Source organism: Carettochelys insculpta, chromosome 6 (assembly GCF_033958435.1).
Source record: "Carettochelys insculpta isolate YL-2023 chromosome 6, ASM3395843v1, whole genome shotgun sequence".
Taxonomy (NCBI): domain Eukaryota; kingdom Metazoa; phylum Chordata; order Testudines; family Carettochelyidae; genus Carettochelys; species Carettochelys insculpta.
The window spans coordinates 4790657-4803327 of record NC_134142.1 but is presented as its reverse complement, the minus strand read 5'-3'; the positions used below and the strand labels follow the sequence as shown (position 1 = coordinate 4803327).

The 12671-nt window shown below is 49.8% G+C and overlaps 1 protein-coding gene across 1 annotated transcript in view; it reads left to right on the top strand.

The window, feature by feature from the left end:
* MDGA2 (MAM domain containing glycosylphosphatidylinositol anchor 2) overlaps positions 1 to 12671 on the top strand; it is a 683176-nt gene that overhangs the window by 661695 nt on the left and 8810 nt on the right. The window contains exon 15 of the mRNA XM_074998506.1: positions 1247 to 1377. Coding sequence (XP_074854607.1) covers positions 1247 to 1377 — 131 coding nt within the window. The remainder of the gene's footprint in view (positions 1 to 1246; positions 1378 to 12671) is intronic.

The following is a 12671-nucleotide window of genomic DNA, read 5'->3' as shown; positions in this document are numbered from 1 at the left end:
TCGTGTTCTCAGAGTGCCACCTTGACCAGGCCTGCCTTTGCCAATCAGTCGCTGGTGGAGATCACAGGTTTCTTACCTTCACCTCAGGCCGAGTACACCACGCTGAACACTGTCACCTCTGCAGGAAGTCTGTCCTCCTGTGTGCACGTTTGGGAAGTGTGCGTGTGAATTCCCCCTGACAACTCCCCAGGGGTGATTTTGTGGCTTCCTCTCTGAAAGCCGCAGCAGCCTTGCATTTTGGCACACTGGAAGAGTCTGGCTCTTTTGAATGTGTGCTGAGCAGCTACACCCAGGCAGAGCAGAGCTAAAGCAGCCAGACCAAACAGCGAAAGCAGTGAAACTATTACGAGTTGCACCTCCCTGATCCATCACCCTTGGGACCTCAGTGGAACAAGGGATTTTGCCAGACCGGGGAGAATAAAACCCCCTGGTCGCTGACTACTGCTGCTGGCCCTCTGACCATGGCTCATGGCTGCAGCCAACTTCCTGGCCCTGTGAGGCTGCTGGGGACACTGGATACCGGTGCTCCTGCTCCAAACCCAGCCCCACACGGCTGCCCAGGAACACTGACTGGATGCTGGCGCTCTAGCCCTGGTTTCACTCTCCATCCCAGGCCTGCAGCCCCCTGCCGGGTGGCCTGGGGAATGCTGCCTCCACCCTGACCCCTGGGCCCCCACTCAGTTTTCCCTCCTGCCTGGCCCTCTAGTCCAGGAGTATCCCTTCTCCTGCCAGACCAGGGATGTTGCCGAACCACAGGGTGCCAGTTTTAGGAGGTGCAGCCTGGATTGATATATCGTTAGAGACCCATAAATGTGTTGTATCTACTGTGTCCTAGCAGTGGTGGGCGTGATGGGGAAACAGTCCTTTCAGAATTTCATTCTACCCAGGTCTGCATCCTCATTTATCCATCATGAAAAGGAACGTAACTATTCAGACAGGTAGCCATCATAGTGTGTATCTTCGCAAAACAAAACAGCAGTCTTGGAGCACTTTAAAGACTTAACAACATTATTTATTAGGTGATGAGCTTTCATGTGACAGACCCACTTCTTCTCGTGAATCATCACAGTGAGGTAGCTGTGTTAGCCTGTATCTTCACAAAACTAAAAGCAGCCTTGTAGCGCTTTAAAGACTAAAAAAGTGATTTGTTTGGTGATGAGCTTTCGTGGAACAGACTCAGACTGAAGAAGTCTTTAACGTGCCACAAGACTGTGAACCCAACTAGTGTTGTTACTGTTTTTTGTAGGAAGCTTGAATGTTTACCTACGGTTAAAGGGACAGACCACAATAGAAAATCCATTATGGTCTTCCAGTGGGAATAAGGGACAACAGTGGAACCAGGCCCGGGTTAATATACACCCCACCTCTTCCTTTCAGGTAAGAAAAAGCAAGTCGAATTATTTGGTGCACACACTGGGGAGCAGAACTTTCTCTTTGATGCTCGTGGGGGAATCAAGCAAGGGGCTGTTTACACTTTTCTTCCTTTTCCGACAATGGCATTTCACAGCTTCGTGTGAACCCTGAAAGCTACTTTCTGGACCGATAATTGCTTGCCCCTGTTGTAAGCAGGTGCAGATCGCAGAGATTAACAATGTATGTATTAATGACAGAATGCCAGGCAATAGCTCAAAGAGTAACCTGGTTGCAGCTGGCAAAGATTCTGTCAGTTTATGCAAAACAATTTGTTTAGCTAAGCAACTTGAATAGAAACTTTGCTTCATGTATAATTTGTCTGGGGACCAAGGAGCAATGACCACAATCAGATGCCTGGAAATGTATGCTTTCCTCACAAAAGAAACAAAGAAAAAGAAAAGAAATGATCCTTCAATCTTTACTAATGATTAAGTGGCAAAGGACTAGCAATCCCTGTAGAGAAGTCCTCACTTTGCAAAGGTACACACAGCCCTCAGTAGAATTGCACAGCCTGCTGCAGTTTTTCACATGCTTTGTGCTTGCTTTGATCATGAGATGTGTACGGAATTTCTGCAAAATCTGTGACTTTATGGGCCCGACTCTGCTGCCTACACTCACGACAGTGAGCAGCAGCAAACTCGGTACAGCTGCTTGAGTGACAAACTCCTCTGGAGTGTAAGCGTTTTACAATTGAACCTCATGTCTTTCAAGGCACTCACCAAAGATGATTAGGAACTGTAATTCCTGGCTCCAAAATGTATGTGCCTCCAAACCTGCTAGCTTGAGAACATGGATTGGGAATTACTTCTCATCCTGAGCCTGAATTTTCCTTTCCAAAGAAAGGGGCAGATATAGAAAGAAAGTTCTTTGATGCCCATGCTACTACAGCAGGGAAAAAGATGGAAAGCAAACAGTGGGAAAGGGATGACGGGGGAAGTGACAAACTAGAAAATGTGGGCAGAGCAGACCCTTGTTTGAGGAAGGCAGATGATTGCTGAGGTACAGAGATGGCACAGGATGAAAGCCTGCCTCATTGAAGTCAGAAACATTGGCCATTGATATTACTGGAGCCAGGTAAATCAACTGCAGGAGTTTGGAGGTGGAGTGGAAGGAAGCGTGGGTCACCAAAGAGGCTGAGCAAGGTGGACTGAGCAGAGGGAGAGAAAAACAATCAGGTAGCTGAAGTCCAGATGGACTGGAGGCAAGCAGAGGTCTGAGAAGACAAAGTGGAAGGGATTTCAGTAATGCAAGGGAGAGATGACCGGGGACTTTGAGAAACTTTACTTAGCAACAGAGATGGAGGCAAAGGGGTAGGCAATAGTCGAGGAAGGGCTGACAGGATCTGACATCAGTTTGAATGTAGGAGGAGAAATGGGGCCTGCTGTGGCAATGGGCTAGGCCTGAACTATGAAGCCATCAGTGGTGTAGGAGAAGACAGGGTTGAGAGGACAGGTGAGTTCCATTTCTGTGATACTAGGATGTCTGGGGGTGGTGGTGGGGAGTTGCCAGCCAAATAAGCAGAGGTGAAAGTCCATGCTGAGAGGGAAAGCCTGGGGCAGGAACAGCAGGACAATGGCCCTGCAAGGTCTGAGAGCAGATTCTGTCACTCTGAAGTCAAGGACCGAGGGACACCATCATGAAAAGAGGGGGGAATTCAGGAGAGTAGATGGAGAGGCAGGAGAGGGCAGGAGGAGGAAGAGGAGCCTTTCTAAGTCAAGTCTTAGAGGACTAAAGTGATCAAAACACACAAGAGCATAAGAACAGCCATACTGGGTCAGACCAAAAGTCCATCTAGCCCACTGTCCCGTCCTCCCACAGTGGCCAGCAGCAGGTGCCCCAGAGGGAGTGAACAGAACAGGTAGTCATCAAGCAATTCCCCTCCTGCCGTCCATCTCCAGCCTCTGGCAAACAGAGGTAGGGACACCATTCCCCCTTCCTGCCCATGCTCTGCTGCTGTGAGTGTGGGAACAGTCACACTCCTTCCCTGGAGCAGCTGGGCCTCAGAGCCCTGTGAACTAGGCAGTGTTAATCATGGTGCTGATGGTCAGCGTGGTGGGGAGGGGAAGATACTAGGGTGGGTCATATGATCACCTGTGTACCCCCACCCCTAACCTGCATTGAGGCTATCACATGGTCCGCAGGTTGTGGCAAAGGGGCTGCAAATAGCTGGCAGGCCACAGGTTTAGCACCACTGTTGTAGAGACACAAAGCATGTGAGGTAATATCTTTTATTAGATTAACTTCCCTGGGAGAGAGAGACAAGCTTTCAAGCTACACAGAGCTCTTCTTCAGGCCCGAGGAAGATTCTCACAGCAAAACACAAGGTGGAACAGGTTGTTTACCATAAGTAGTTTGCACATATTGCAAGGGTCCATGCAAGGTAAAAACAATGAGAAGTCCTTTGACACCTTATAGACTAACAGATTTTTTGGATCATAAGATTTTAGGGGCAAAGACCCTGCTTCATCAGATGCATGTGATCTCATGGCTATGGAGCATCTCTCAGCACCAAGACCCCTATCTCTGGCCCACTATCCTATGGCACCACAGGACCCTTCACCTCTTTCTGCAGGTGCTCCTCCACAGGACAGTACGGAGCAGAATGAAGACGACCACCAGGCAGTCTTTTCTAGTTCTGTTCAGAGCTCCCCAGCAAATACTTTTAGGGTGCCCATTTTTAACAGTTACAGAGAAGATTGCACTTATCATCATCAGTGATGGAGCTACCCCTGCATGACAGCTCCACTGCTACGTGCCCCCCGGCTATACTGAGGCCTGTGGGCTGTTTCTTCACAGCAATTCACAAGACTATTGATACTGTCTCATAAGGAGGCCACAGTCTTCTCCTCTCCAGCTAGCCCTCGCCTCCACACACACACCAGGAGGAGATGTGTGAAAACCTGGAGGCCAGGGCAGATGAAGAGGTCACACCTCAAAAATCCTAATCTCTGGACAAGGCAGTTATGCATCCCAATGCCTTCAGTGGCTGAGGATTTATGGCAATTCCAAGATTTCATAGAGCAGGGTTGGGCAAAATATAGCCTGCCAATGTGACAGATCCATCCCGCAGGCACCTCCAGTGACTCCCTGCCTCCCCCCCAGCACTCAGAAAAGCCTGCTGTGGTGTCATGTATGCAGCTGTGAATGCTGAGAGCCCAGCAGAGGGGAGAACGGCTTCTCACGCCGCCACTCCTCAAGGAGCTCCCATTGGTCAGTTTCCAGCCAATAATTGCTGCGTGTTTGGAGGACAGGCAGCATGTGTAGTACCCCTACACCTACCTTAAGCTTTCAGCATGCCGTTCGGAGAAGTACACCCAGCCCCTGCAGCTGCTTGGAGTATGTGCAGGGGCATGGGAGACAGGGACCATGCCAAGGACCCCCCTGGGCTGCTGGCCAGGAGACACCCTGGGAAGAGAAGGTGGGTGAAGTAATATCTTAACTGAAGCAATGTCTGTTGGTGAGGGAATCAAACTTTTGAGTTTACACAGAAGTCTTCATCAAGTGACTTGAACCACTCTGTATACTTCTGAAGCTTGCCTCTCTCTCACCAACAGAAGTTGGTCCAATAAAGGAAAATATCTCACCCACCTTATCTTCCTAATTTATGGCTTTGGAAGTTATCCAAATTCAGGCAAGAGTTCATCCTTCCAGCATCTAATTAGGCTTATAAACCTCTGGTGTGATTGAGTCTAGAGTAATGAGCATGATTTGTTTAATTCTTCAGAAACAAATGGGCTTTTTACAGAAGAGGATCGAGCTGAAAGTAAATAAACAAATTGCATGTGTGCCCACACATAAAGTGCATTTTAATACCTGGAACAGACAGACTCATAAAGATGGATGTACTTCTCTGGGGAATTAGATGCTTTGGCTTTCCACAGAACAGGTACAGCACAAGTGTTCCACCCCATCAGTCCATGCTCTCTCACTTAGCCTACTGGCAAGCATGCCAGTAGTTGTAACAATTATCATTATTTTGATTTTCAGCAGCTAGAAAAGCTGAGAATATCATGCTCTTAGACCCAAGTGAAGTGTTGGCAACAAACTCCAAATCTGGTTGAAATTGTTCCTTGGGCCTTGGAAATAAAACAAGGCCAAGAAGACTAATGGTAGATCTTCACTAAGTCGAATGTTGATTTCCGATATGCAGTTCTAGCTACCCCATTAGCGTAGCTAGAAGCGGTGTATAAGAATCGACTTTCTTACCTAGTGACTAAGTAAGATAGCATAGGCTACGTCTACACGTGAAGCCAACATCGAAATAGGCTATTTCGATGAATAACGTCTACACGTCCTCCAGGGCTGGCAACGTCGACGTTCAACTTCGACGTTGCGCGGCACCACATCGAAATAGGCGCTGCGAGGGTACGTCTACACGCCAAAGTAGCACACATCGAAATAAGGGTGCCAGGCACAGCTGCAGACAAGGTCACAGGGCGGACTCAACAGCAAGCCGCTCCCTTAAAGGGCCCCTCCCAGACACAGTTGCACTAAACAACACAAGATCCACAGAGCCGACAACTGGTTGCAGACCCTGTGCCTGCAGCATGGATCCCCAGCTGCCGCAGCAGCAGCCAGAAGCCCTGGGCTAAGGGCTGCTGCCCACGGTGACCATAGAGCCCCGCAGGGGCTGGAGAGAGAGCATCTCTCAACCCCCCAGCTGATGGCCGCCATGGAGGACCCAGCAATTTCGACGTTGCGGGACGCAGATCGTCTACACGGTCCCTACTTCGACGTTGAAAGTCGAAGTAGGGCTCTATTCCGATCCCCTCATGAGGTTAGCGACTTCGGCGTCTCGCTGCCTAACGTCGAAGTTAACTTCGAAATAGCGCCCGACGCATGTAGCCGCGACGGGCGCTATTCGAAGTTAGTGCCGCTACTTCGAAGTAGCGTGCACGTGTAGACACAGCTATAGAGTGCAGGCGTCCCCAGCTGAGCCCAGAGAGATCAGTTTTGCCATGGCTTAACAAGCATGGCCAGATCAAACTCTGAAAGATTGACCGCGCCATAGTTGATCATCTAGTAAGTGTAGATTAGTCCTAAGGATTGAAGATGAAGCCCACACCATTATTCCTTCCAGTTAGAAATGGTCTGATCATCAACATTGGATCCAGATTGAAACCTTTGCCAAATATGGGGATGTCCAGACTTGAGGTTTTGCTTCGGCTTGTTTCTATTTCTGCTCAGGCGTCTCCCCAGGGAAGGACATCCAGCCTAGAAAAAAGCATTAGAAAAAGCAACTAAAAGCAAAATTCACTTTCAGACTCTGGATCAATGGGATGATATAAGGAATAGCTTCCCTTTTACTTCTCAAGAGACTAAAGTGGCCTGCAGTATATTTGTGAGCCCTGCTATTCTTCTGCTAACTCCAGCACTTCTCACAGCTCTGTAAAATTACAGGGGCACAGATAATAGCTTTTGTTAGAGACTGGTAGAGCATTGTGATCATCTGGCACCTCCTGCAAGTAGCTATGAGCTGCGCACTGCAGTAGACTTGTGTTTCATGCTTTGCCAATACTCTTCAGCTATGATTTGTTTTGAGCAAGTGGCCAAGCTGGCTAATAAGGAACCATCTTTGATACCTACGCAGCTTCTTGCCAAAAGCAGATTCTAATTAAATGCAATCTATTTCCCTTTATAGAGTTATTGGTGTCTTGAAGCATCGCTTGTCTTTACCAGGAGAGATTTGACTTTAAATCCAGTTGATAGGTTCTGCGCAATCTGCCAAGGGGAGGGAGGGAGCACAGCTTTTTGGGAAAGAGGGGAACGATCTTTGCCTTTCAAGCCAAATACTTTCCATTATCAGTGTCAGAGCGGAAAAAATGTGATGAGAGGGTAATTACTGGAAACACTGTTTTTAGAGAGTGGGCTAAAAATGGAAAACCTTGCTGTTTTCCCAATTACTGTTCCTGGGTACACTAATGTCTGCCTCGTTACAGTAATTAACCTATGGTATCACACTTCAGCAAAATAACGATGGAGTTTTCCACTACAAATGGGCTGCTTTCGAGTTTGTTTAGCACTGTGTGCACAGAGCTTGCAATGTGACTTCAAGCACACTAGTCAGCTTTAAATACCTTCCCAAGCCTTGTCACTTTACTACTGCTGTGTCAGTAGCCTACAGGGGAAATTTGGTTTAATAACTGCAGGAAATATGTTTACTGCCGAGGGCATGAGCACTGCAATCAAGTGTAATAAAGAAAATAAAATTTGCTTCTGCACAGTGTAATGTCTTGTGATCTGGTAATCTGGCATGTCATAGTTCTTGCATGATATTTATCCAGTTGTACCTGTCTGTGCGTGGTGTAGAGCACCACTGGGAACTGGGGACTTGCTGGGCATATGTAATGAAAATGACTCTTTCTAATCGAATAACACCAGCCAAACTGCATTAGTTGGCAAGGGGAAGATGGAACCTGTCAAAGAACTTTGATAGGCTCGGTCCTGTGCCCCATTAAAACGGTGGTAAAGTACAGTGGGAATCAGTGGCAGCAGAATGCAGCCAATACTGCAATTAGATTATTACTAAATGTAATGTATTACTCTGAATAGAATTAAAGGTCTTTCAGTTGACTCAACCCACATGAGTTAATTTCTGTATCAGCGGCACAGTGTTTCTCTATAAATGTTCATTGAATTTCATGCATCTACGGGTTGAAGCTCTCCAGTCTGGAACCCTCTGATCCAGCAACATCTGTGATCCGGTATGATTTTAGTTAGCTGGATGTCCACTGATCATCAGTGTGGCCAAGTTTCCTGCAGTCCCTTAAAGTTTGTTTCCAGTCAACAGTCCTGGCTTTCAGAGTTCTGTGCAGTTATTTAACTCTAATTTATTCCTAACTGCCTTCTAAATGCCCAATAAACAGTGAAAGTGTGGGCAATCCTGCTGGACAACATTGACCTCCTGAGGATTAACAAATTCTCTGTTTTGGCATCGGTCAGGTCCTAAGGGCGCTGGACTAGAGAGGTTCAATCTGCGCTGCAGTAAATAAAAGTTAAAAAACTTGTCAGCTCTGTTAACTGAAAGCATTTCAAAAGCATAGCTGTGCAAATTTGATTGCTTGCAAAATATGTGTTGCATAATTCCCTTCACCACTGCAGAAAGACTTTGAAGTTTTCTTTTGAATCCAGTTTTTGCATGTTTCTGTAATATTGAAATAATCTGTCATTAATAGTTGGAATTAATATGCTACAGGCCAGACATCTCCAAACCGGGATAATTTTCCCTTCCAGCTGAAGTGATAAGAGATTTCTACCTCTTAACTGTCACACAATGTTGCTCTCTCCTTTTCTTGCTGCATAGTTTTCTTGGTTGGAGCTTAACATTGCAGAATGTTCTTCCTCGAGTGTCCCCATGGGTGCTCCATGATAGGTGTCGGGCTCGCCCCGGCACCACAGATCGGATCTTTCCAGCAGTTTCTGCCAGACCGCGCATGCGCCGGTGCGCGCCGCTCCCTTGCGCAATCCGGTCCCCGCCAGTTCCTTCTTAACCGCCATCAGCTGCAGACAGAATCTGCTCAGGCTGCGGCCAGAGTCAGCGTATTTAATGTTTTAAGTGTTTTTAGAGTTTCTTTTCCGTCTTTCAGTCTTTAAGTTAGCTTGTTATTTTTCTTATTGCCAAAAAAAAAAAAAAAAAAAAGCCTTAGTAACAAGAGGAGCAGCGGAGGCCCGGGGACGTAAGGCCATTAGGCCTCCTGCCGCGGCAGGCTGGGTCCAAGAGGGGAACAAGCACAGAGAAGGTGCTAAGTACCCTATTAACAACTCAGACTCACCGCAATGTCCTCTTCAGGATTCAAGAAGTGTGAGTCATGCCGCGAAGCTATGCCGGCCTCCGATGGGCACAGTCAGTGTATGAGGTGCCTGGGGGAATCTCACATCACCCAAAAATGCTCCTTCTGCGCAAAGCTCACGGCTAGAGCAAGGAAGGACAGAGAAATGCAGCTAAAAATGCTGCTCTTTGACAAGGCCCTCCAGCCAGACGTGCCAGAGTGGCCCCAACAAGAGGGACCCGCAGAGGCCCAAAAAAGGAAGGCGGCTTCCCTCACCCCATCAGTGCAAAAACGGAGGAAGCTCTCGCCAACCCGATCCCTGCCAGCAGCCACAGCGAGCGGGACGGGTGCAGCATATAGTCCCCAGCCGCAATCACAGACGAGCGGCGGCGGCGCAGAAGCGCACGTGGCAGAGGCTGAGCCTCCAATAATCAAACAGCCGGCCCGCACCACTGGCAGAGCGGCGGCCAGGCAAGCTCCAGAACCGGCGGCACTGCAGCTAGCGGCACAGACCCCCGGGGCGCCGATGGTGCAGAGCTCACAGGCACGCGGCCTGCAGGCGCCGGGGGAGACCACCCGCGCGGCACCGCAGCGAAGCGTGCTGAGCGTGGCGCCGACAGCAGGGCCGAGATCCCCGGCGCGGAAAGGGGCGGAGTCAGCCCCACAGGGGAGGGGAAAGGCAGCAGAGAAAACCTGGCACTGCAGCCCTTCTCCAGACAGGGCTGCAGGGCTACTCGCTCTAAGCCCTCCCCTTATGCTGCGGACTCCAACAAGGATGCAGGGGTCTCCCCCAGTCTACCCTGAGCCTCCCTCCCCGTTCCTCCAGCCAGCCTCACCATGGCTCGGGCCACCCTCGCCTTTTCTGGGATTTGACCCCCTGGAGTACTATCACAAATCAGTCTCACCATTGTCTCAATCACCCAGACGATCTCGCTCCCCCTGACGCCGGGGGTATGCGCATTGAGAGTGGTCCAGGTCTCCATCCCAGGAACCGTGCCCATGTTGCCATGGTCGCCCCTATCATGCGGGGCATAGACACCATAGGCATACCCCCAGGGACAGGTCCCCTCAGACGGTTCACTATCCCCGAGGGCAATCGCGGATGGGGACGGAAACGCAAATATGTCAGGGGGAGTTGGTTCTGGAACCCTGAGATTTCCTCTCGCAAGCCTCCAGCGAGAAGATGTATCACCGTCAACAGGACCCAGAGGGATCCAGAGAGGATTACCCTAGTGGTTCCTCTCTATCCTCCCCCGACGAGGCTACGGCCCCAGGGGACGTCCACCCCCCTGACGATCTCAAACAGTTCCAAGAGCTGTTTAAAAGGGTGGCCTTTTACGCAAGGCATCCAAACAGCAGAGGTGCAGGAGAAGCACCATAAGCTCCTCAAAAACCTGAGACCTCCGGCCTCTTCCAAAATAGCTATTCCGCTCGACGAAGCAATTATGGAGTCCGCTACCACGATATGGCAGACCCCTGCATCCGCTCTGCCTATAAACAAGAGAGCGGATAAGAAATACTTCGTCCCGGCGAAGGGCATGGAGTTCTTGTTCAGTCACCCACAACCAAATTCTCTGGTGGTGGAATCGTCTCAACAGAGGTCGAAAACTTCTCAGTACAAGATGGGGAACGGACAAAGATGCCAAGAAGCTAGAGTTATTCGGCAGAAAGGTCTACTCCTCCTCTACCCTACTGTTGAGAATGGCAAATTATGCAGCACACCTCGCGAACCATAACTTTGACAATTACTCCAGGCTGACTTCCCTCATGGACTCGCTTCCAGAGGATAAGAAGCCGGTGCTGAAAGCCATCATGCAGGAAGGCTATGCAGCCTCGAGGACAGGAGTTCAGATCGCCCTGGATGTAGCAGATATGGTGGCACGCTCAACGGCTACGGCAGTGGTCATGTGCAGGGAATCCTGGCTTCAGACATCGGGTATCCCAAGGGATCTGCAGGCGAAGATCGTTGATCTCCCCTTTGACACACAGAAGTTGTTTGCTGAATCAACTGATTCGGTCCTTCATTCCAGTAAGGACTCAAGGGCTACTCTCAGAACCTTGGGGATTTATACCCCTCCATACAGGAAGAAAAAGTATTACCCTCAGCAAAGACGATACCCGTATCAATCCCAGCGTGCTCACTACCAAAGGGGCTATGAGCAAGGGCGGCATCAACAGCACCAACAGTACAGAACTCCCAGGCAACGTTCCCAACAGAGCCGTGCCTCCTTGGGGCAGGGCGAAAGGCAACAAGTTTGACGGACAGATCGAGAGCTGCACTATCACTACCATCGCGCAATGTCATCCAAAGCTAATGTTCCATCATCGCCTCCGACCATTCTACGCCCAGTGGCAAAAGATCACCACAGACAAATGGGTACTGGAGATCATAGCCACGGGTTACGCGATCCCCTTCCAGTCGCTCCCACCGCCACGACCTCCACCCAGGCCCCATCTAAAGGACGCCTCCCACGAAGCGAGACTCAAGCAGGAGGTGGACCATCTTATGCTTATAGGGGCAGTGGAAAGAGTGCCAGAGCAACTCCAAGGGAAAGGGTTCTATTCAAGATACTTCCTTACAGAGAAAAAAACAGGAGGCTGGAGGCCCATCCTAGATCTTCGAGGCCTCAATCGGTACTTGCGCAAACAACGCTTTCGGATGATCACAGTCACCTCTATACTTACGGCACTGGACGATGGAGATTGGTTCGCAGCCCTCGACTTACAAGACGCGTATTTCCATATAACAATCCACCCAGCTCACAGACGTTTTCTCCGGTTTATGGTCGGCAAAGAACATTTCCAATACAAGGTTCTGCCATTCGGCCTGTCCTCGGCCCCCAGAGTATTTACCAAGACCCTGGCAGTGGTGTCAGCCTACCTGCACAGACAGGGGGTGTTTATATTCCCATATCTGGATGACTGCCTACTGAAAGGGGCCTTGAAGGAAGAGGTACTACGCATGATACGCGTTACAGCAGGCACGTTCTCTTCGCTGGGCCTGGTCATCAACCTGGCGAAGTCAAAGATCGACCCCACACAGGACATAGAGTTCATAGGGGCACGCATAAACTCCATCACAGCAAGGGTTTTTCTACCGGATGCCTGCTTTCGCGCCATTGGTTCCCTCGTACAAGTCATCACCTTCAGCCCCACGGTGCTGGTTCTAACGTGCTTACAGCTGCTAGGCCATATGGCAGCAGCAACGTTCATAGTACAGAACACCAGATTGCATATGCGCAGCATGCAGCACTGGCTGGCGAGCGTCTACAAACCGGCAGCACACACCGTCTGCAGGGTGGTGTTGCCCACGACAGAGGTGCGCAGATCCCTGCAATGGTGGGTGAACCCCAAGAACCTGCTAACAGGGGTACCCTTTCATCAACCACAAATATCTATCTTTCTCACCACCAACGCCTCCCACATAAGGGTGGAGAGCACACATGGGCGAAAAGGTAAAGCAGGGACTGTGGTCCCCAACGGAACAGT